Genomic DNA, 23,905 nt, shown 5'->3' with positions numbered 1-23,905 from the left:
TGGCTGGGAGCTCCAGGGCTGCCTTTGGCACAGGCCTTACTGAATAATAAACCAGGCAATACAATTCCTCATCCTGCCTGGAAGAGCTGTGCTGGGATGAGTGGAGTCACCTTCTCTGTGGTGGTTTGGAAATTTGATTTCAATCCCTGTGTTGGTGGCAGAGCCTTGGGAAATTCCGTCATTTTGACTGAATGAGCGCGGTCAGACCCGGAATCCTTGGGTGGGCAGGGAAGCTGGTTTATTCCTGATCACTCTCCCATTATCTGGGGTCATCTCATCTGGGATGGGTTTGGTTATTACTCCATGTTAAGCAGGACTTGGAAGCTCAAGCAGTTCCTAACCAGGGAAATCCCTGGGTTTTGGAGGGCTCCGACACTCCGGAAGCTGCCCCTGGGTGATGGATTCCCTGGGAGTGGGGATGGAGGGGATATTGGGGGTGGCAGGAGCCAGGTGGGGGCTGCCCTGCTGATGGAATGGGGCTGAGCCAGAACCTCCCACCCCGGTGTACAGGGAAAATGGGATGTGGAAGGGATTTCTCTGTGGAAAGGGCTGTTAAACGTCGGAAGGGGCAGCCCAGGGAGGCAGTGGAGGTGTCCAAGGAAGGCCTGGATGTGTCCCTCAGTGCTCTGCGCTGGTGACAAGGTGGGGCTGGCTCCCAGGTCGCACTCGGTGATCCCGGAGGTCTTTCCCAAGCCCAGCATTCCGTGTGAAAAGCTGCCAGGACAAAGCCCGGCTGAGCTGCGGCTCTGCAGCGATTTCCTGCCAGCCCCGAGCCCACAAACGGCCCTTTGGAGAGCGGGGAAGGGAAGTGCTCTGCGAGGGGGGAGGCAGAGGGGAATTGGGCATCATTAACCCGCTCCTCCGGCGGGCAGGGGGCCGTCGGAGCCGGGCAGCTTCCCAATCCATAAACTGTGAGCCGGGGTATTCCCCGTGGAGGTTTAATGTGTGCGATAATCAGCGTTAGTCATTCATATTTTCCCCAGCCTTTGCCTGTGCAATAAAAAATATTTAGTTCCTTGGCAGCGGGCCAGGAGCGGGGCTGAATGGATCGATGCCTCTAAATGCCTGACATGATTCTCTGGGAGCTGCGAGGGTTTTCAGCATGACTGCCTGGGAAGAAAGAGCTCCGTGTTATCCAAAGCTGCTTAGTGGGGACCGAGCAGAAACATGAACTGCTTTGGTTCTCCCTTTCAGCCAGGGAAGAAAGGCGGGCGCAGCTCAGCAACGGCGCTGCTTAGCGGGGCTGGCAGGCTCGGGAGCGGGGAGTGCTCCTGCTGCTGCTCCCAGGGGCTGAGGGGAGGGAAGGGGCTGTGCTGAGGGGGGTGCAGGACTGGGCCTTACTGAGGGCGATGCGGGATCAGCGATGCGGGATTGGGGCCGTGCTGAGGGCGATGCGGGATCGGGGCCATGCTGAGGGCGATGCGGGATCAGTGATGCGGGACTGGGGCCATGGTGAGGGGGCTGTGGGATCAGCCTTGTGCTGAGGGCGATGTGGGATCGGGGCCGTGCTGAGGGCGATGCGGGATCGGGGCTGTGCTGAGGGCGATGCGGGATCGGGGCCGTGCTGAGGGCGATGCGGGATCGGGGCCGTGCTGAGGGCGATGCGGGATCGGGGCCGTGCTGAGGGCGATGCGGGATCGGGGCCGTGCTGAGGGCGATGTGGGATCGGGGCTGTGCTGAGGGGGATGCGGGATCAGGGCCGTGCTGCGGGCAATGCAGAACTGGGACCAGGCATCCTCCTCATTGTGCTGCCATGTTTGCTTCCAGCATTTCCTGGGAATGCCGGCATCTCCTGGGCTTTGCTGCTTGAAGCAAGGGCAGAATTCCCCCTGTGCCACAGGCACAGACTCTGCCATTCCTGGTCACGTGGGTTTTCCGGGACATTTTGTGGATGTCCTTTGGCTCCAGGGCCGGGATGCAGCCGTTCCTTTGCTCCTCCTTGATGCGGCCTCCCAGCTCTGCCAGAGGAAAGACTCCTGGGCTCTGGAGCTTTCCTGGGAATGTCAGCATGTCTTGGGCTTCGCTGCTTGAAGCAAGGACAGAATTCCCCCTAGCAAAGCTGTGCCACAGGCGCTGGGCTCTACTGTTCCCAGCACTGGGGGTTTTCCCATGTTTTTATAAACAACAACCCCCTCCTGCATTTTCCTGCTGTTGCAGCAAAGGGGGGTCACGTGTCCCTGGGCATCCTCACAGCATTCCCAGGGCCCTCAGCGAGGCTGGTGTTGGATCCTGTCCCCTGGATCCTGTGGCATGGCAGGAACTGCGGGGTCTCATCCCACTGCGGGGACACAGCTGCCTGTGTGTGTCCCCTTGGGACCTGCTGCTCATGGAGTCCTGTTTCCTTCTGTTCCCCCTTCAAAGCTTTTCCCATCTCCACAGAATAATTCCGTGTCCCCCTCGGAGAGCCTGCGGGCCAGCGAGAAGCACCGGAGCTCCACAGATTACAGCATTGACTCCAAGAAGCGGAAAGCGGAGGAGAAGGACAGCATGAGCCGATATGTGAGTGACAGGGATGGCCTGCGGTGGCCACGGGGACACCTTGGGGCAGGATGTGGGGGGAGAAAGCAGGATGTGGGTGATATTTTCCAGACGTGGTGTGGGTGAGCTGGGGCATAGAAACTATGGAATCATTCAGGCTAGAAAAGCTCTTTGAGACCATGGAATCCAGCCATCCCCCAGTACCGCCAAGGCCACCATAATCCATGTCCCCAAATGCCGCGTCCGTTCCCCTGACTGACTCCATCCCTGCCCTGGGCAGCCCCTTCCAATGCCTGACCACTTTTTCCATGAAGAAATTGTCCCTGATCTCCAGCCTGAGTGTCCTTAGGCTGCTCTTGGGGTGGTTTGGCTCCTCGGGGGGCGGATCTCCCCCCAGTTTTTGGAGCTCTCTGCGGGGTGTGACACATTTTCTGTTCCAGGACAGCGATGGTGACAAGAGCGATGACCTGGTGGTCGATGTCTCCAATGAGGTGAGCCCTGGGTGGCTCACGGTGTGGGTTTGGGATGTGGGAAGCGATTCCTTAGGGGCTTCCCAACACCAGCCTGAAGGAGGAGCTGGAGGGAGCCCTTCCCACTGTGGGAGTTCCAATGCTTTTCCCATCCCACAGGACCCCGCCACCCCCCGGGTGAGCCCGGCCCATTCCCCCCCGGAGAACGGCCTGGACAAAGCCCGCGGGCTGAAGAAGGGGGATGCTCCCAACAGCCCGGCCTCGGTGGCCTCCTCCAGCAGCACTCCCTCCTCCAAGACCAAGGACCTGGGCCACGTATGTCCCTTCTGCGGGGTCACCGGGGCAGGGACTCTGGATCCTGGCAGTTTGAGCTCATCCCATATTTTCCATCCCTTCTCTCCCCAGAACGACAAATCCTCCACGCCTGGCCTCAAGTCCAACACTCCGACACCCAGGAACGACGCTCCCACCCCGGGCACCAGCAGCACCCCGGGGCTGCGGCCCATGCCCGGCAAACCCAGCGGCATGGATCCCCTGGGTGGGTACCAGTGTCACCGCGGTGTCACCACTGTCCCCAGCTTCAGCTCGTCCCTGTCAGTGGGATGGAGAGGGGGGATCAGGTTTCTGGGGACCTAATCCAGGTGATGGCATGAGGAGGGAGGTCCAGTCACAGGGCAAGCGGGGCTGGGATGAAGGGACGCAAGCTGGGCCAGAGGAAGTCCAGCTTGGACATCAGTAGGAATTTGTTCATGGAAGGGGTGTTCAGGCCTTGGGAGGGGCTGCCCAGGCCATCTCTGGAGGTGCCCAGGGAAGGCCTGGATGTGGCACTCAGTGCTCTGGGCTGGGGACAAGGTGGTGTTGGGTCAGGGATTGGACTCCTGTGGTGTGGGGTGTTTCTGTGTCCGTTCCCTGCCCGTGTCCTGCTCCCTGCTTGTGTCCTGCTCCCTGCCCGTGTCCTGCTCTCTGCCCATGCTGTGTGCCCTGCCCGTGTCCTGGCCCTGCCCGTGTCCTGGCCCTGCCCGTGTCCTGGCCCTGCCCATGCTGTGTGCCCTGCCCGTGTCCCAGCCCTGCCCGTGTCCCAGCCCTGCCCGTGTCCTGGCCCTGCCCATGCTGTGTGCCCTGCCTGTGTCCCAGCCCTGCCCATGCTCCCGCTCCCTGCCCATTCTCTGTGCCCTGCCCATGTCCCGCTCCCTGCCCATGCTCTGTGCCCTGCCCATGTCCCGCTCCCTGCCCATGCTCTGTGCCCTGCCCATGTCCCGCTCTGTGCCCTGCCCGTGTCCCGGCCCTGCCCATGCTCCATGCCCTGACCGTGTCCGTCTCTCCGCAGCCTCGGCCCTGCGGACGCCCATCTCCATCGCGGGCTCCTACGCGGCGCCCTTTGCCATGATGGGGCACCACGAGATGAACGGGTCCCTGACGAGCCCCGGCGCCTACGCGGGGCTGCACAACCTCCCCCCGCAGATGAGCGCGGCCGCCGCCGCCGCCGCCGCCTACGGCCGGTCACCAATGGTGAGCTTTGGAGCTGTACGTAGCACTTTTAGCTCCTTTCTCGCTGGGGGGAGGGCTTGGGGGGCTCTGGGGGGCTGGGAGGTTGAGGCTCCTTCTCAAAGCCAGCTGTAGTTTGAAATGGCCACCATTGAAGGGGGGGAGTGGAGATGCTTCCTCAGGGATGACATGGATGTGCCATTGGACTGGGGTTTCTCCTTCCCATTCCTCAGCCCCCTTCCCATTCCTCTCACTAAACTCCTGTTTTAAGGCAAAACAAGCGCTGCCGTTGGTGCTGCGCCCAACGTGGCTGATCCCATCCCTGGGGGCTTGGGAATAACATGGGGAGAGGGAGCATGTCCAGCCTGGTTCCTGCAGACCCAAGACCTTTGGCTGTTTCCCCTTCCTGCCAGGGGAAAATACCGATTGGCTTTGAGCAGCAAGGGAAAAGTGTCCCCAAGTCCCCAGGGGGTCATGAATGGGAAGCTGTGTGCTGTTCCCAGCCCCAGTCTGGCCTCACCCGTGTCCATGCATCTCTTGGCAGGTCGGGTTTGACCCACACCCCGCCATGCGAGCCCCGGGCCTACCCTCCAGCCTGGCGTCCATCCCCGGAGGGAAACCGTAAGCCCCGCTTGGATTTCTGTGGGATTGGAGGGGATGAGTGGCCGGGAGGGAGACGAGGGAGGGCTTCACCCAGGGCTGGTGCTGGGGACACGATGTGACAGCGGGCTGTCCCCACGAGCTCTGTCCCTGGAGATGAGCCCTTTCCCACCCTGGTAGGGCCTACTCGTTCCACGTGAGCGCGGACGGGCAGATGCAGCCGGTGCCGTTTCCCCACGACGCGCTGGCGGGGCCCGGCATCCCGCGGCACGCGCGGCAGATCAACACGCTGAGCCACGGCGAGGTGGTGTGCGCCGTCACCATCAGCAACCCCACCCGCCACGTCTACACCGGCGGCAAGGGCTGCGTCAAGATCTGGGACATCAGCCAGCCCGGCAGCAAGAGCCCCATCTCCCAGCTGGACTGCCTGGTGAGGGGCTGGCTGTGGCCGGAGCTGGGGTGCGGCTGCTGCTGTCCCCAGTGCTGTGTCCCCTCCTCCACCCACTTCTAATGGCATTAATCACCTTCTCCCCATTAACATCAACGTCTCTTCCCCACGTCGCCATTTATGTTTCCTCTTTCCCCCATTGCCCTCCCTTTCCTCTTCCCCCCTTAACATCCTATCTCTCTTCCCCATTACCAACTCTTTGTCCTCCATTATTGTCTTTTTCCTCTTCCCTGTTTCCTCTTCCCATTATCCACCTTTTTCCCCCTTAAATGTCCCTCTTCCCTCTGTCAACATCCCTTTTTCTCTTTCCCCACCCTGTTGCCCTCTTTTTCTCTTCCCCCTATGCGCTCCCTTTCCTCTTCCCTCTCAACATCCCTTCTCCTCTCCCCCTTTAACACCCCTTCCCTCTACCCTCTTCCCCATCCACCACCATCTCCCCGCTCCTCAACTCCTCCCTCCCGTCCCCCGCGGCCCCTCACCATCCCTTCCGTCCCCAGAACAGGGATAACTACATCCGCTCCTGCAAGCTGCTGCCGGACGGCCGCACGCTGATCGTGGGGGGCGAGGCCAGCACTTTGACCATCTGGGACCTGGCGTCGCCCACGCCGCGCATCAAGGCCGAGCTGACGTCGTCGGCGCCCGCGTGCTACGCGCTGGCCATCAGCCCCGACGCCAAGGTGTGCTTCTCGTGCTGCAGCGACGGCAACATCGCCGTGTGGGACCTGCACAACCAGACCCTCGTCAGGTGAGCCCCCAGCCGGCGTCCTGCTGGGGGGTTGGGTGTGAGGACCTTGGGGATCGTGGGCTGCGGTGGGAAGGGCCTTAAAGGTCATTTTTACCCTGTCACATCCCTTTTCCTCTTCCTTTTGTCAGTGTCTCTTTTCCTCTTTCCCCCATCATGGTCCCTTTTCCTCTTCCTCTGTTGATGTCCCTTTTCCTCTTTCCCCACCCCATTTCCCTCTCTTTCCTCTTTCCCCCATCGACGTCCCTTTCCTCTTTTCCTTGGGCAGGGACACCTTCCACTCTCCCCAGTGGCTGCAAGCCCCATCCAACCCAGCCTTGAACATTTCAGGGATGGGGCAGCCACAGTTCCTCTGGGCTGGTGCCAGGAACTCCCTCTGGTGATGCTGCACCATCTCCTGGTGCTCATCTCTAAACCAGCCCAACCCTTGGCCAGGCTGGTGCTCCTCAGCACAGGATGCTCCTGGATGGATTTCCAGGAATCTTTGGTGTGGATGAGCCACCTAAACGTAGTCTGAGCACCTTGAACCCAACTCCATGCTTTTCCTAGCCACTCCCCTTGCAGAATTCCATCATTTTTTCTGTTCCCAAGGCAATTCCAAGGCCACACGGATGGGGCCAGCTGCATAGACATCTCCCACGATGGTACCAAGTTGTGGACGGGGGGCCTGGACAACACGGTGCGTTCCTGGGACCTGCGGGAAGGGCGGCAGCTGCAGCAGCACGACTTCACCTCCCAGGTACCGCCCCAGGAACGGGCTGGCACAGGATTTATCCCCATGGAAAACAGGGAGTCCCGCTCGGCTGCTGGCTCGTGCCCACTGTGGGAAGGGGCTTTTCCTGTGGGGAAAAGGGCTCTGTGATCTCCGAGTGTGGCTGTTCCCGCCGGTTTCGGTGTGACCCGGGACTGCTGGAACTGTGGGGCTCCCTGGATCTTGTTCCAGCTCCTGCAGGATTAGGCTGCTGTTAGGGAAGCAGCTCTTCCCGTGGGATGCCTGTGGATGTGACAGGGTTCTCAGGGTGCCCTGAGGGTGAGATGGGAGCAGGGATCAGGATCCTGCCTCCTTCAGCAGGGCCTCCCTGATCCGGAGGGGCTGAGCTGGGACTTAATGTCCGTTTGGCAAGGGCAGCAATATCCATGGGGATGGAGCCATCCAAACCCATGGATGTGCCTCTCCCAGCCTGCTCCATCCATCTGGGCCTGGCCAGCAATGGCTGGATCCCAGAACGGTTGGGTTGGGAGGCACCTTGAGGACCTCTCATCCCAACCTTCCGCGGGGTGCTGTGGGCAGAGCGGGCGGTGAATTCCCGCTGATGATGTCCCTGTATCCCGCTTCCCGCTGCAGATCTTTTCCCTGGGATACTGCCCGACGGGTGAGTGGCTGGCGGTGGGCATGGAGAGCAGCAACGTGGAGGTGCTGCACCACACCAAGCCCGACAAGTACCAGCTGCACCTGCACGAGAGCTGCGTCCTCTCCCTCAAATTCGCCTACTGCGGTAAGCAGCTCCCACCCGGAGCTCCGGCACGGATGGGGATCATGGAATCATGGAATGGTTTGGGCTGGGAGAGACCTCAAAGCTCATCCCATTCCACCCCCTTGGGACAGCTCCCAATAGACCCCCCCCAGGATCCCCCGCTCATGGATGGGGATCGTGGAATCATGGAATATTTGGGGTTGCAAGGAACCTTAAAGCTCATCCCATTCCACCCCCTTGGGACAGCTCCCACTATCCCAGGTTGCTCCAAGCCCTGTCCAGCCTGGCCTTGGACACTTCCAGGGATGGGAAACAGGGATGGGACTGCAGGAAGGGACAGTGCTCAATGCAGTCGTGGGGGCTGAGCATGGATAATTCCAGCAGGATCCAGCCCATGGATGCTGCACTTGGGGTTTATCCCCATAAACCCATCCCGGCTGTGCTGCAGACAGCCCCGGGGCACTGCTGGAGGTGGGAAGCAGCACCTGGATCGTCCCAGCAGAGCAGGGCTGGGCGGGACTCCCCAGGGAACCTCCAGGTTTTCCCATGTCTCCCAAATCCCTGAGGCTAAGCAGCCTGTGGGACAGGGAAAGGTCAGCCCTGGGATCTGTGGGGCGGGGAGGTGGCACCGGCAGCGTTCAGCTGCTGATCCCGATTTCCCGGCGCAGGGAAGTGGTTTGTGAGCACGGGGAAGGACAACCTGCTCAACGCCTGGAGGACGCCCTACGGAGCGAGCATCTTCCAGGTAGGAGACCTTGGGAAGGGCGCGGGATGGGGGCTTCTCCCACATTCCCATTCCGCGTTATCCTGGAGAGAGGGGAGATGCTCTGGGATGGCCGGGTTGGTATCAGGGTGCGGGATGTGGTGATGCCCCCCAGCGTGGATGCTGCTGGGAGATCCTGGAAACCCAGCCTGATGGATTTTTCCCCCTCCTGCTTTTCCCAGTCCAAGGAATCCTCGTCCGTGCTGAGCTGTGACATCTCCGCGGATGACAAGTACATCGTCACGGGCTCTGGGGACAAGAAGGCCACAGTCTACGAGGTCATCTACTGAGCCTGGGATTTCCGGACGGGCCGGCAGCTCCCGGCCCCGGCAGCGCTCGGGAATGCTCTGGGAATGCCGAGGGGAGGCCCCGGGCCCGGCCCAGCTCCGCCCGGCATCGCCCCGCCCGGCATCCGCCACACTTGGATTTATTTGGAGATCTGCAACTCTGGCACACATGGAAGCCCTAAACGGATTTTTATTTAGTTTTAGGGTTTTGGGGTTTCTTTGGATTTTTTTTTGGTTTTTTTTTTTTTTTTTTTGGTTTTCCGGTTCTCTCCGTCTGGCTTTGGTGGCACTATCAAGGACTCCTTTTTTATTGGGACTTTTTTTTTGTGCATCCCGCATAAGACTTGTGAAAAATGTAAATACTGGACTAGGAAATAGCGTGGGAAGGGGGGACCCTCCCAGTACACTTAGCTGTGTATTTTTGTCTGCTGTAATTGTATTCCACTGATGGTTTTGGTGGTGGCAATTTTATTCTGGGGGTTTTTTGGTTGGTTTTTGGTTTTTGGTTTTTTTTTTTGGTTGTTTTTTTTTTTTTTTTCCCCTTTTCCCACCCCCTCTGGAAGTGTCCGTGGGGACTTTGCCATCCAGGCTGAGCAGAGATGTCCACTGGTGAAAAGTTGTTCCTCCTGTCGTGCGTTGTGTGTTAGTGATGGTGGGGAATCGCTCGGATCCTCAGCTACTGACGGGACATCGACACAATCACCTTGGGGTTTGTTTTTTATAGATGGATTTATGGATTTATCCTTATTTTTTTTCCGTGCTTGGATGTTTGAAGAAAAGGGGAAGCCCACGCAAGCCCTTCTTGGTCTTCGGACAGAAGCAAATGAGGAGTGATTTCAAAGAAAGCTTAGAAAATTCAGCTCAGGGAGCCACGAAAGATAATAGCAAACTTATGTGTTTTGTATTCAAATGAAAGTAAAGAATTAGAATTGATAACCTTGAAAAAAAAAAAAAAGACAAAAAAAAAATACAGTTTTTTTTTAAAAGCAAAAAAGTTTACTAACAAGTAGGGTTTGTGTGTGGTGGGGGGGCTGCTTGTGGTCCTTGTGGGCTTTATGGTCTTGTGTCTTCTGGTTTTATGGAGCAACTCCCTCCCCCCACAGGCCTTTTGTACTAAAGGGTTCCGAAAAGGACAAAAAAAAAAAAAGAAAAAAAAAAAAAAAGAGACAAAAAACCCACGAAGACCTAACGGGAAAATAAAAGTATTTGTGTAGCAGCAGTGCTCACCTGTGTTGTAGCACACGGCAGAGGATTTTTATACCGCATTTTTATGGATTATTTTTGGCGAGTTGGATCTGGTCCAAAAGGAGAAAAAAAAAGTTTAGGGTTGAGGGGAGAATGGTTTGGAGAGGAGGATGGAGAGGTGGGACCTGGAATTGCAGCCCTCCCAGGAGCCTCCATCCCATCCCTCAGGGATCCTCCCATCCCTCCGGCTGCTCCCGGGGCAGGCAGAGGAGCTGGGCTGGGAAGGAGGAGAGATCTCCTGGAAACTTCTGGTTTTCCTGTCAAAACAAGAGGGTTCGGAGCTGAAATGAGGGAATGTTCCAGGCCCAGCGTGGCTCGGTGGGAGGATGGATCAGTTTGGGGCATTGATGATCCAAGAAAGGAAAAGCCGAGGTCTCTAAAGCTGCTTTTAGGGAAAGGCATTTTGGGGTGGTTTGGCTCAGATTGACAGCTCTGCCCCTGGCCCTGGGGCCAGCAGAGCCTTGGAGGGGTCCAGGGATGTCCCAGGGGTGTTTTGGGGTCGGTCTTGGGATCTGTGGGGGCAGCTCTGCCCCTTTCTGCACCCTGACCCTGGGCACAGCATTCCCGGCTCCGTGGCCTTCGGAGCACCCCGCTCTGCACGGATGGGCTGTGTTGGGAAGGGCTGGGGGCTCCGCCCTGTCCCTGGGGTCACCCCCAGCTCGTGTCCCCCAGGCTCCCAGGGCTGCAGCTGGGCTGCCTCGTTTTCCTCCCCGAATGGCAGGACTGAGATGCAGGAATTGCATGTTGCGGAGCTGGTGGAGCTCCCGGAGCCAGGCTCTCGACTTCACACCAAAGTATGTAGCAGAATCTGTACAGCTGTTAATAACTACCACTGGTTTTTGTAAAAAAGGGCCAAAAAGCGAAAAAAAAAGAATAAAAAGTCAATGTACTGAAGCTCAACCGCAAGCAAAGTGTCTCTGAACCCTCTGATCCACGGAATTTCACGGAAGTGGGGGGGAAAGGCAGGAGCAGGGGAGGGTTGGGGGCACAGGACACCCGTGACAGGGATCCCCGAGCTGGGGGCTGATGCTGGAGCGGGGATGGAGCCCAGGATGGATGGGAGGAGTTCCGAGCCCTGGGCTCATCCCAAACGCCTTCCCTCCCTTTCCCAGCCCTAAGGCAGCACCCAGCAGCTTTAGTTCTGCTCCTGCCAGGATTTGGGGATGCAGGGAAAGGGCTGGGATCGGGGCACCCTGCCCGCGGGGTGCCTCAGGACCGGGATCAGGCAGCTCCCGAGCCCCGGGCTGCGAGCCCCGGCATTCCCGAGCTGCCGGCCCGGCACCCCGCTGGAGACAAAGCCCTGCCGTGAGCTAGGACAGCTGTAGGGTCCTGCGGGGGCTCCCGTGATGGATTGGACACGACAGGACCTGCTGCCAGGGAGGGATAAAGGGCGGCAGCGGCGCTCTGCCCGCTTGGCTTCCCGGTAATGGGCAGGGGAGCGCTCGGGTTGCGTTCCCCTGGGGCTGGAGGCTGCACGCCGCCAGGGGCTGACGCAGGGGACCATTAAAAGATGGGAATTGCAAGGAATCCTTTGTTGGAAGATTGGGAGAGCGAAGGGAAGGGGAAGGGACCCCCAGGACCCCCCGTGCCACCCCTTCGGCACCTGAGCGGCTCCAGCCACGCTTCCAACCCTTCCCAGGAAACTGCTGCCCTTGGCAGTCCATGGGGTTGGACTCCAGCTTTTCCAAGTGCTGGGGAGGGGTGTTGGGCTCTCCCATTCCCATTTGTGTCAGCCAGCTCCCAGATTTTGTCATTCAGTCATTCCCAGCCCCCACGCTGGATTTTCAAATGATAAATTCATGAGGGCTTTTTAAAGGTGCTGTCAGGTCAGGCTTGGCCCACGCTGCCAGGCCGGGAAGGCAGAGCTGGAAACGGATGGAAAACCGAGCGGGAACTGATTCCCCCAAGAGCCCGAGGATGTGAAGGTGGCACCTTCTGTGGCATTGCCCACTTTTTGTCTGTGATTTCCTCCCGTGAGCGTGGAATTCCTGCACGGAAGGGCTCCCACGGAGCAGGCAGGGATTTGATCCTGGAGCATCAAAACCGCTTTTCCCATGCTGGGTCTCTGTCCCTGAAGGGGGCACTGGGAAAGGGGCAGGGGGGGCAGAACCGTGCTGGGCCATGTCCTGATGTGTGTCCCATGCCCTGCTGTGTGTCCCATGCCATCCCATCCCATGTCCTGCTGTGTGTCCCATGCCCTGCTGTGTGTCCCATGCCATCCCATGTCCTGCTGTGTGCCCCATGCCGTGCTGTGTGTCCCATGCCCTGCTGTGTGTCCCATGCCATCCCATCCCATACCCTGCTGCGTGTCCCGTTCTCTGCTGTGCGTCCTGTGCCAGGCTGAGCTGTGCCCACCCCAGGAACAAAGCAGAGCCCATCCAGCTGTGCCCTAGGCACGCCCACGGCGTCTGCCCACCACGGAATCCGGGATAACGGGATATCCCTGCCCACCATGGATTCCGGGATAACGGGATCCCCCTTCCCCCGGTTATCCCGGGCTCTCTTATCCCGTGGAGGACTTCACCCTTCGGGGCTCACGGAGCAGCACCCACCCACCGCGGGGCGTTCCCAGCCCTTCCCAGCCCCATCGAAGTCCTTCCCAGCCCCTTCCCGGCCCTATCCCAGCCCTTCCCAGCCCCTTCCCGGCCCTTCCCACCGCAGCCGTGCGGTTGCCAGGGTGCCACCCCGGGCTGGGAACAGATGGCGGCGGCTCTCGGGGACACCCTCAGCTGCTGCTGTCGCTGGCTGCTGCCGCCGAGTGCGGATTCTGCTGGCACCGCTCCCTTCGGCGGCTCTGCCTCTGCCTCGCACCCGTTTTAATTACAGTAATTGAGTTATAATGAGTGATTGTGCCGGGCCATTGTGCGCGGGGAGGCTCCGGTGCTGAAGGGCGGCCCCTGCTCGCGCTTTGTTCGCTGCTCCGAGGGTGGCATCGCTTCCGAAGGCTCGCAGAAACCGGCGGCTGCCTTCAGATGTTCATCGTGCTCCTCTTCCCGGCGCTGGTGCTTCCCTGGATCCCGCTGGAAAGCGGCAGCAACGGATAAAAACTCATTTGGCTTAATTCCCCGCTGGAAAAAAAAAAAAAAAAAAAAAAAAAAAAAAAAAAAAAAAAAAAGCCAGCAACAAGCGGAGCCAAGGCGGAAAGCAAAACAGCCCAGCAGCACAAATCCCAGCCCTGCGGAGCTCTGTGCTGGAAAAACCCGTCCTGGGGCTGGCACGGGCTGCCCTGGCAGGAGGGGCCGGTGACACTGGGGCCTGGGACAAGGGATGCGGGACAGGACACAGGGAATGGCTTCCCACTGCCAGAGGGCAGGGATGGATGGGATACTGGGAAGGAATTGTTCCCTGGGAGGGGGTGAGGCCCTGCCACAGGGTGCCCAGAGAAGCTGTGTCTGCCCCTGGATCCCTGGAAGCGCCCAAGGCCAGGCTGGACGGGGCTTGGAGCAGCCTGGGATAGTGGAAGGTGTCCCTGCCCATGGGCCTGGATATCGTTTCATGTCCCTTCCAACCCAAACCATTCCAGGATTCCGTGATCCACCTACCGAAATCCCCCATTTCCCTGGATTCCTGTCCCTGTCAGTCCTACTCCTGTCCCCAGGGCTGTCCCCACCAGCCCCTGACATTCCAGGCTCTTGTTCCACGGCCAGACCTGCTCAGGGGGGGCTGGATTTGCCTTAAATCCTCAACTCTGTCCCCCACCACTGTGGGATGAGCCACCCCTCACCCTGCTGAGCCCGGAGCATCCCTGATTTCCACCTGGGAAAAGCCCCGTGGCGCTCCCCATCCAGGATTTGGGAATGCTGGGCTGATCGGGATGGGTTTGGGGGCAGCCCTCGGACAGCCCAGAGAGAGCCCCAAATGCAGCCCCGTTATCACCCCCCCCTCTCCCCTGGGGGCGTTTTGGGGTTTTTTGGCTTTTCTGGGTAACAATAAAAACTTTCATTGGAGCAAAACCTTGGCTGGCCAAAATGAGCCTCGTTAATTCCAGGGAATTGTTTCATCTCGGCTCAACAGGAATAATGAATCTTTTTTTATTATTACTTTTTTTTTTATTACAAGATGAGTTGGTGAACAGCCAACTTCCTCCGGGGGAATTCCTGGGGAGTGTTGATCCCGGCTGGAATTTACCTTGGAGGAGGGGGGGAAAAAAATTGAAAAAAGGAGGGGAAAAAAAAAGAGGGGAAAAAATAAAAAGAGAAGGAGAAAAAGCAAAGGTTTTAAAGGCTCAAACGCTGCTATTCATAACAACGTGTGATTGAGCTCAGCCTTTTCCTGACAGCTCCCAGATGGAGCCAAGGCTTTTCCACAACACCCTCACACAACACTTCCCTCCGGAGCCAGCTCCAGCCCCAAACAAAAATTGGGAGCACACAGGCGCCTTGTTATCCTCGGGAAAGCCAAGGAGCACCAGAGCCCACAGGAATCCGGCTGAGCTTGGCCCTGCCTGGAAAATCCAGCCCCAGGGCTGTGTGTGCCTGGGTCATCCTGTGGGGATGAGCCCCGAGTGTCCCCGGGTTTGTGGGATGCTCCCAGGGGTCAGGGCTGGGTTTATCCCAGTTTTGTGTTAATCAGAAAAGATAAAAAATGGCATTAAAGTGCTGCAGGGGCAGCTGGGCTTTAATGGGATTTTGGAGATTTTTATGCTTCCATAAAACTTTCTGCGCATTTCAGGCTGGGAGAGCACCCAGAGCGCTCCTCACTCGAGGTGCTGGTGGCAGAGGCGGTGGCACATCGCTGGCACCGTGTCCCCTCTGCTTCCCCTTGGATGTGCAGGGATGGACACAGAATATTCCAGACCGGCAGCAAAGGGCCAGGACCGAAGGGATCAGTGGATCCATCGGTTTGGGGAGGCTGGGAATGCAGCGGATGGAGGGTGGAAGGGCAGAGCTTCCCTTGGGAGCCGGCAGGGCCGGGAGGGAACGGAGCATCCCAGCCCAGCATCCAGCCCCTGCATCCCAGTCCCTCTCCAGCTCTCCTGGAGCCCCTTTAGGCCCTGGAAGGGGCTCTGAGCTCTCCCTGGATCCTTCCCTTCTCCAGGTGAACATTCCCAGCTCTCCCAACCTGGCTCCAGAGGGGTTCCAGCCCTCGGAGCAGCTCCAGGGCCTCCTCTGGAATTGCTCCAGCAGCTCTGGGTTCTCCCGCTGTTGGGAATCCCACACAAACCTCATCAAAGCTGGGACGGGATGGGGACAGCGACACTGTGGGACACGTGGCAGCGCAGGCAGCACCTCGTGCCACCCCAGGAGCTGCTCCATGGGCCCTGGGCACACCTGGAATGCTGAAGGAGGAGAACACAGTCTAATGGATCATTGGGATTTCCTGGGGTGGTCCCACAGCACCTGCGGGGGGTTAATTAATGCCTCATTTAAACCCCAGACGGGCTAAGCCCGACCTGCTGGTGGCTCCGGCTCTCCCAACGCCTTCCCCGCGGCTTTGCCTCTGGCGGGACTCCGGGCACAGCATTCCCGGCGGGACCGGGATCACGCACAGACAGCGCAGGGCCGGGATTTGGGGACGGTTTCCCCTCCCTGGGAATCCAGGAGCTCTTCCCCAGGCATCCAAGTGTATTCCCAGCAGCTGGAAGTGCCCTGTGGCAGCTGGGCCGCTCTCGAGGCGGTGCTGGAGCCGTTCCACCCCACTCTGCCGCCGGGAGCCGGGATATTATCCCAATTTTTGTTGTGTAACCAGAACATGCCGGGGATTGCGGTAATCCATTAATGCTCCCTGGGGAGGATTTGGAGCTCCGGACTTGTGTCCTGACGCCTTCCCTGGGGATAAACACGGCACCCCCTGGGAATGCTGCAGGGCAGGGAGAGACCGGGAATGCTCCTCCCTGGGAGCCCAGCGTGGGGGACACATCCCTGCAGTGCTCCGGGTGCTCCTGGATGGGGGTGGCTCCGTCTCAGGTACCTCGGGGGGGGGGCAGGGAGCTGCTCCTGGTGGCACTGCCCTTCCCGTGGGATCGTGGCCAGGGTCGGGTCCCTCTCCTGTGCCCAGCCCCTTCTTTTTGGGAAAAACAGCTCCGATCCCTCGAATCCCCCTCTGGACAAGAGGGATGGGAGGGATGGGACAGCCTCCCACGGTGCTGCTCGGTTCCCAGCACATCCCTTCTCCCACGGCTGGGTGCTGGGAATGGATGGAAAGGGGAAAAGGCACAGCAGGGATGAGTCCGTGAGGATGGAGCTGTGCCCATGCTCCTGCTCCAGGCACAGGTTTGGGAGCCCCTGCCTGACCTGCAGGGCAGTAAATGGCTTGGATCAGCTGGGATCTCATGGCACAGCCCGGATTCCATGGCACAGCACCCCTGGCACTGGCTGAGCCCTCTGGATCACTGCTGGACATGGCAGGAAGCCACCACTGCCCTAGACTCTCCCACAGGGGCTAAAGGGATCTGAAAACAGGGAATTTCCTGGAAAGAGGGCCCAAAACATCTGTGGGAGCAACATCTGGGCAGGCCCAGGGTTCTCATGCTGGGCTCCCACCCAGCCCAGCTCCTCCCGGGATAAACTCCAGGGAGAGCTCAGAGCCCCTTCCAGGGCCTAAAGGGGCTCCGGGAGAGCTGGAGAGGGACTGGGGACAAGGGATGGAGGGACAGGACACAGGGAATGGCTTCCCAGTGCCAGAGGGTAGGGATAGATGGGATATTGGGAAGGAATTGTTCCCTGGGAGGGGCTGGGATTCCCAGAGCAGCTGTGGCTGCCCCTGGATCCCTGGAATGTCCAAGGCCAGGGCTTGGAGTGGTCTGGTCCCGGTGCTGCTCCACAGGTTTGTCCGTGGATCCCTCTCCAGCTCCATCCCCTTGGCTGGCTCCCCACAATCCCCAAAAGCAGCTCAAAAATTCCTCTGAGCATTCCCCAGCTCTGCACACGAATGGAGGGCACTGGGATTAACCACATCCCAGCCTGGAATTCCCGAGCCTGGAGCTGCCCGGAGCCGCAGCAGGCGCAAGGACCTCTCCTGGCTTTCTCCAGCCCTTCCTTAAATAAGCAGCTTTCCCCTCCCCTTTCCCAACACTTCACCTCGGGATCCTCCCCCTTGGAACACAGGCGGGCCTGGCACGCACTCCCAGACCACCCTGGGAAGCAAATCCCGGTAATTTATGGAGAGGCTCAGCTGAGAACAGCCCGGCTGGGTTTTTTTTTCCCTTCCCCCTTTTTTCTTTCTCTCCTGACTATAAATTTTTCATGGAATTTAGAAAACACCAGCAAATCCCCAGGGACACTTCTAGAACCTGCCCGAGACTTGGAATCCAAGGATCTCCCCTGCCGTGCATCGGGAGCTGGAGGCAGCAGCATTCCCAGTCCTCATCGGGGGACAGGGAATATCCCTGCGTGTCCAGGAGCCCACCCACCCCCAAGATCCCATGGGGACACGGGAGCAGAGCAACTCCAGGCTGGGATGAGCCAGTCCCTGCCTGTCCCTGCCCCCAAACATCCCCAAATCCCCATTTCCCAGATCCCTGTCTGCTCCCAAACTCCCCCCAAATCCCCATTTCCCAGATCCCTGTCTGCTCCCAAACTCCCCCCAAATCCCCATTTCCCAGATGCCTGCCTGCTCCCAAACTCCCCCCAAATCCCCATTTCCCAGATGCCTGCCTGCTCCCAAGGATCCCCCAAATCCCCATTTCCAAAGTCTCCACCTCAGGAAGGAGCTGTGCCCAGGGAACCCCAGCAGGGCGCTGCCACCTGCACGCCCCCCAGGTCCCGGATGGGGAGGGCTTTCCATGGACAGGGTGGGATTTCCATGGGCAGGGAGGGTTTTCCATGGACAGGGAGCAGGGGCAGTGCCATCCCCATCTCGGAGCACTTCCCATTTGTCTCCATTCCTGGCAGAAAGGCCCAGTGATCCTTGGAAAGGGCCCCTTGTGGGGCCACACCGTGGCTCCTTCCCGGCTTTCCTGCCCTAATGAAGACAAATTAACATTATCCCAACCTGTTCCAGCAATTCCCGCTTCCAAGCAGCGCTGGGAGGACGGGTGGGGACCCCTCGCTCACTGCGCTGCCTGCACTGGCTTTGGGAGGGAGCTGGGAGTCCTTGGGAGCATTCCCAGAGGATTCCAGGCTCCATGGACAGGGCTTGGATTTATTGCTTATCACGGAATCCTGGGATGGTTTGGGCTGGGAGGGACCTTAAAGCTCATCCCGTTCCAAGGGCAGGGACACCTCCCACTGTCCCAGGCTGCTCCAGCCTGGCCTTGGACACTTCCAGGGATCCAGGGGCAGCCACAGCTCCTCTGGGAATTCCAGCCCAGCCCCTCCCCACCCTCCCAGGGAACAATTCCTTCCCCAAAACCCATCCATCCCTGCCCTCTGGCAGTGGGAAGCCATTCCCTGTGTCCTGTCCCTCCATCCCTTGTCCCCAGTCCCTCTCCAGCTCTCCTGGAGCCCCTTTAGGCCCTGGAAGGGGCTCTGAGCTCTCCCTGGATCCTTCCCTTCTCCAGGTGAACATTCCCAGCTCTCCCAGCCTGGCTCCAGAGGAATTCCAGCCCTTGGAGCGGCTCCGTGCTCTCCTTGACCACCACTCCTGCACATCCCCAAACGCAGCCGTGACTGTAAAACCAACACCCAAACCCAGGGACTGAGCCCAGGGCGAGGCCAGCGGGGACACCCCGGGCTCGGGAGGGGACAGGGAAGTGTCACCTTTCCTCCTCTTTCATTTCCCAGCCCCTGGATCTGCCGGGAAGGAACAAGGCCCGGGCAGCAGAGGACGGGAATTACCGACACTGGGAAGGGCGGAGGTGAAAGAAAGGGGAAAATCCCTGTGGAAAAACGGGTCCCAGCTCCCCCTGCACCGCGGCCGCTGCTGGGAGGGGACAGGAGGGGACACAGCCTCCCTGTGCTCCCACCCGCCCTTTAAAGGAGCTGGAATGTGCTGGAATCCAGGGAAAACCAATCCCGGCAGCACCCGGAGAGCCCCGGAGCGAACCCAGGGCTTGGATTGCAGCGGGTTCTGGTGTGAGGCCACGGCAAAAAGGTTATCCCGACTGGTGGGGCTTGGATTGGGAATTTTTCGGTCCAGGACGAGCCCGGTCCGGAGCCTCCCCTCGGCTGTTTAATTCCCAAAGCGCGGCGGAGCCGCAGGAATGTTAAGCGGGGCTAAGTGCTCGCCCCAGCGGCATTCCCGGACAAAAGGCGACACTTTGGGGCATTAAATCGCTCCGGGACAGTCGAGGACTCTTCAAAGCGGCTGCGAATTGCGTGGCCAGGCTGGAAAACACGAGGCAGCGGCTCCTGCCGGCCCGGGCACGCCCCTGAGCGGGGAAAAGAGTGGAGTAGAGAGCAAAAAAACCCCCAAATCTTGGTTTTGACTTGAAGGAGAGAGCTCGGGGCTTGCCTGGCAAGCTCATCCCCGTGCTCCAGGATCCAGGGATCCTCCTTTTCCAGCTCGGTGTGGCAGCTGTGCGCAGGATGGATGCGTGTGATGCCCGGATTTCCAGGCAGGGATCAGGCCGGAGAGCAGGGAGGGCAGCCGGGATGTGGGAGTGGCACCCACCGAGGCCGGGGAGGAGGCTGGGATTGCCGGGGAGGATGCCAGGATTGCCGGGGAAGCTGCCGGGGAAGCTGCTGGGGCTGCTGGGGAAGCTGGCAGAGCTGTTGGGAGGATGCTGGGGCTGCTGGGGAAGATGCTGGGATCCCTGGGAAGGATGCCGGGGTACCCGGGGAAGGTGCTGGGGCTCCGGGGAAGGATGGCAGGGCTGGAAACGATGCCAGGGGAAGGGGCCAGGGCTGTCAGGAGGGTGCTGGGCTACCTGGAGAAGATGCTGGGGCTGCTGAAGAGGATGCAGAGTAGCCAGGGAAGATGCTGTGATGGTGGGAGAGGATGCTGAGGTACCCGGGGAAGACTTGGGCTGGATGTTGAGGTACCCAGGGAAGATCTGGGATGGATGTTGGGGTACCCAGGGAAGGTTTGGGGCTGCTGAGACCAGTGCCAGGGTTTTCGGGGAGGATGCCTGGGCTGCTGGGGAGGATGTTGGGGACCCAGGGAAGATCTGGGGTGGCTGGGGAGGATGTTTGGGTACCCAGGGAGATCTGGGGTGGATGCTGAGGTAGCCAGGAAAGATCCGGGGCTGCTGGGGCCGGTGCCAGGGTGTTGCGGAGGACGCCGGGGCTGCTGGGCCGGCTGCCGGGGCTCCAGGAACGCTGCCAGGACTGGCGGGGAGGATGCCGGGGCTGCGGCTCGGAGCCATCCATTGTGGCTGCCGAAATGTTTCGGAATCAGCCGTTTAATGAGAACAAAAGAAATTAATTGGTGGTTTAGGCCTAATGAGACCGCTGTGCAAATTAACAGCCCTCATCAGCAGAAACAAACAGACTCCTTAAACGAATCGCGGCTGATAAAGAGGGGGTCGGCGGCACCATCTGCGCGGCCCCTCCCGGCGCAGGCAGCGGGGAAAAACCCACCCCGATCCCACTAAAGCATAAATTCCCGGTTCATTCAGGCGGGCGCAGCTTGACTCCGGCAGCTCGGAGCGCGGATAAAGGCGAGCCCCCCGCATTTGCATCTGAAAGCGGCGAGACGCGGCCCCTCGCTCGGGCCGGGCCGGGGCGCGGGGGGCGTTTAGCCCCCATTGAGACCCGCACAAAGGGGCCCCCCCGCGCCGGCTGCCGGACCCTGCGGGTCCTCACACAGCCCGTTTGTTCCCGCTGTTTACTTAAGACGTTCCTCAATTCCCAGCGAGGATTTGGATTTCGGGCTTGGTTTACTTGTGCTGGCAGGGAAAAAAAAAAAAAAAAAAAAAAAAAAAAAAAGAAGAAGGGGAAAAAAAAATCTGTCTGATCTTTAATAATCAAAGTAATTAGAATAATCCTTTCAGGGCTGAATGGGGGATTATTTCTTCGTGTCATTTTAGTTTCATCCTCATTTGGGGCTCCTAAAACGTGGAAAAAGCACTTCAAAAGCCCCACTGTAGTCCCGGGCCCTCTTCACGCTCCTGGAAATTCCCACCCAGGCGCCTGCCGAGCCCCCGTTCTCAGGGAAAGCGCCTGTTTGGCTGCGGCCGGTTTATTTATTTCGGGCCTGGTCAAATAAACAGCGGGGCCGGCGAGATTTGGGGCTCGTTTGTTGTTTGGCTGTCTCGGGCAGATAAGGAAGCCTTTGATGGAGAGCAGGGACTTTGTGTGTCTAATCTGGGCCCGGCAGCGCCGCCGAAACGCGGCCGAGTCTGCGGGGAGCAGTAATTACATCGGGGGATTAAAAGGTCCGAAACCTCACCTATATTTCACTTTTGTAAACCAGCGAGGAACAAAGAACGCTCGGCTCGCCCCGAGGAAAGAATAATTGACACAATTCGCAGGCTCGGGATTATTGTAATGTAAATAAACGCGGCCGGGAGGACGGGACTCGTTCAGCCCTGCAAGTTTTCAGCTGGGTTTTAACGAGGGGCATAAACTCGGCTTCAAAAACAGCGCCAAAAAAAAAACCCAACCCAACCCCAAATCCCCCTTTTCCCCCATTTCCCGCTCGGGGTGCAGCTCGGCACGGACTGCGGAGTAAAATCCCAGGAGAACATTGCCCGTGGCTCTGCCAGGAGTGAAATCGCTGGGAATTGCTCTCCCGGCACAGGTTTGTCCCCCCCATCCACCAGGGATGAGAGGGGACAAGGGATAGGCTGCGGTGGGAATTGGGACAGGCAGCGAGCAGCAGGGACCTGACGTTATAAAGAATCGTTAAAATCACGGAATTGGGGAATTATTTGGGCTGGAAAAGCCCTCTGAGATCCTCGATTCCAACTGTTCCCCCAGCACTGTCAGGGCCACCACTGGGGCACGTCCTCAAGTGCCACATCCACATGGCTGCTGCTGGAATTAGACAGGAACAGGGCCGAAAAATCCTTAAAAAAAAAAAATCCATGTTTTTTTGGCCAGCTTGACTCCTGATTCCAGGTAGGAAAAGGGAGCAAGATCCCATTGGAAGCTGAAACTTAGGAAGAGTTTAAGGGGTGCAGGGATGATCCCAAATCCAGCCCAGAGAGGGTTTAAGGGGTGCAGGAATGATCCTGACTCCAGCCAGGAAGGATTTAAGGGGTGCAGGGATAATCCTGGCTTTAACCCAGGAAGTTTTTAAGGAGTTCAGGATTGATCCTGGCTCCTCTGAATTCTCAGAGTCCAGGATGAATTTCCCAAGTGCTGATCCCCCTCCAAGGAGCTCGGGGCCTTTCCTCATGGAAAACCAGCGCTGGAAAACCAGGGGGCTGTGAGGAGCTGGGTGTTTCTCCTGGGTTTTTGCAGGCAGGGGGAACCACTCCAGACTCGGGGCTTGAAATTATCCCCAATTATCAGCAGGAAAATGGCAGGAATGGGAGAACGAGGCAGCAGCTCAATCCATGGGCTAAATGCCGGCCATAAATGCATTCCTATTAGGAAGTCAATACCCGGCTGGCAGCTCCTGTCTGTGCCGACCCCTCATTAGACAAAGCCTTGACCTTGACCTCATTGTCCCGTTTGCCAGGAGCCAGAATCCCGGGACAACTCGTATTGGCGCGCGAATCCATAAATATTGATTCATTGTTTGCAGTGTAATTTAAATGTCAGTTATGAGCCTGGGGCAGATAAAGATCTGGATCAACAATAAAACTGGAGAGGCCATAAATCCCCTGGGCTTCCAATGGAGCTGCGGCCTCCCGGGAAAGGAACAGCCAAAACAAAGGGAAAAGGCGCCCCAAAGCCCCGTTTCCTGCACGTCGGAAGGAGGGAGGGTATTGATTATCCGGGCAGGCAGCCCCGAGCTGGGTGGCCCCGGGCCCGCAGTGTCCCTGTGGCCTCTGCTGGCGTCCGAGCGGAGATTCCTGCTCCGGCCGGGGCTGATCCCAAATTCTGCTGAGCGCCCTGTGCCCTTGTCACTCATCCTCCTCCTCTTCCTCCTCCTCTTCCTCCTCTTCTTCCTCTTTGTCACTTCTCCTTCTCCTTCTCCTTCTCCTTCTCCTTCTCCTTCTCCTTCTCCTTCTCCTTCTCCTTCTCCTTCTCCTTCTCCTTCTCCTTCTCCTTCTCCTTCTCCTTCTCCTTCTCCTTCTCCTCCTCCTCCTCCTCCTCCTCCTCCTTCTTCCCCTTCTTCCCCTTCCCCTTCCCCTTCCCCTTCCCCTTCCCCTTCCCCTTCCCCTTCCCCTTCCCCTTCCCCTTCCCCTTCCTCTTCTCCTCCTCCAGGACTCCAGGTCCGGAGCTCCCAGCACCCTCCAATCACCCCCCTGGGCTCCCTAAACTGTGTTTATTTTTTGCCCACCCTCCAGAGGAGGGGGATAAACCTGGACCCATAATTTCGGATCTGCCCCAAAACCGAGGGAAACCCCGGGGTTTGCTGGTGGTGCTGTTTTGGGGTTTTTTAACTTCAAATAACAACATTTAAATGTTTTTTATGGTCCGATATCTCTGGGAAGCAGCCCTGGAGCTTGTTATTTATTGAGCTCTATCAGCGACTTTGAAGGGAATCTTTTCCATCGGATTTGCAGCGGGATAATCTCCTTACTCTGTTTGGCAGGGGGGAAAACCAGAGCTCGGAAACGCCATCACTGCTGCGGAATATGGGCTCACAAAAAGGTGTTTTTCCAGGGATGGAGGGGAAAATCCTGGAGATCAAAGGGAATGGTGGGCCTGTGTATGGGGAAGCTCCCAGAGGTTTATTCCCATCTTCCTGGAGGGCAGGGATAGCTGGGATTTTGGGAAGGACTCCTTCCCTGGGAGGGTGGGGAGGGGCTGGGATAGGCTGGAATTCCCAGAGGAGCTGTGGCTGCCCCTGGATCCCTGGAAGTGTCCAAGGCCAGGCTGGAGCAGGCTGGGATAGTGGGAGGTGTCCCTGTGGAGCTTCGTCCATGGGCAGATTCCAATCACTCACATTTTAAGGGGAATTTGAAAGGATTTGGGTCCTGGCAGGGCAAAACCAGCCACAAAACCCAACCCCGTCTCCCTGTGAGGGGTTTGGT

General features: G+C 58.7%; 1 protein-coding gene across 12 annotated transcripts in view; it reads left to right on the top strand.

Moving 5' to 3' along the window:
* TLE3 (TLE family member 3, transcriptional corepressor) overlaps window positions 1-10,887 on the top strand; it is a 29,583-nt gene extending 18,696 nt beyond the window's left edge. For 6 of the 12 annotated variants that reach the window (XM_069026339.1, XM_069026338.1, XM_069026342.1 and 3 more), the window contains exons 10-20: window positions 2,380-2,499; window positions 2,919-2,969; window positions 3,108-3,486; window positions 4,276-4,457; window positions 4,978-5,054; window positions 5,214-5,463; window positions 5,979-6,226; window positions 6,815-6,962; window positions 7,569-7,719; window positions 8,367-8,443; window positions 8,644-10,887. In XM_069026339.1, the coding sequence (XP_068882440.1) occupies window positions 2,380-2,499; window positions 2,919-2,969; window positions 3,108-3,486; window positions 4,276-4,457; window positions 4,978-5,054; window positions 5,214-5,463; window positions 5,979-6,226; window positions 6,815-6,962; window positions 7,569-7,719; window positions 8,367-8,443; window positions 8,644-8,751 (1,791 nt within the window). In that variant the 3' untranslated portion in view covers window positions 8,752-10,887. Of the gene's footprint in view, window positions 1-2,379; window positions 2,500-2,918; window positions 2,970-3,107; window positions 3,487-4,275; window positions 4,473-4,977; window positions 5,055-5,213; window positions 5,464-5,978; window positions 6,227-6,814; window positions 6,963-7,568; window positions 7,720-8,366; window positions 8,444-8,643 lie in introns of all 12 variants that reach the window. The other 6 variants (XM_069026348.1, XM_069026347.1, XM_069026344.1 and 3 more) reach the window with 2 other exon arrangements.
* Window positions 10,888-23,905: the final 13,018 nt, after the last annotated feature.

This window comes from Aphelocoma coerulescens, chromosome 10, assembly GCF_041296385.1.
Source record: "Aphelocoma coerulescens isolate FSJ_1873_10779 chromosome 10, UR_Acoe_1.0, whole genome shotgun sequence".
NCBI lineage: Eukaryota > Metazoa > Chordata > Aves > Passeriformes > Corvidae > Aphelocoma > Aphelocoma coerulescens.
The sequence above is the reverse complement of the archived record's forward strand: the minus strand, read 5'-3'. Positions and strand labels throughout refer to the sequence as shown.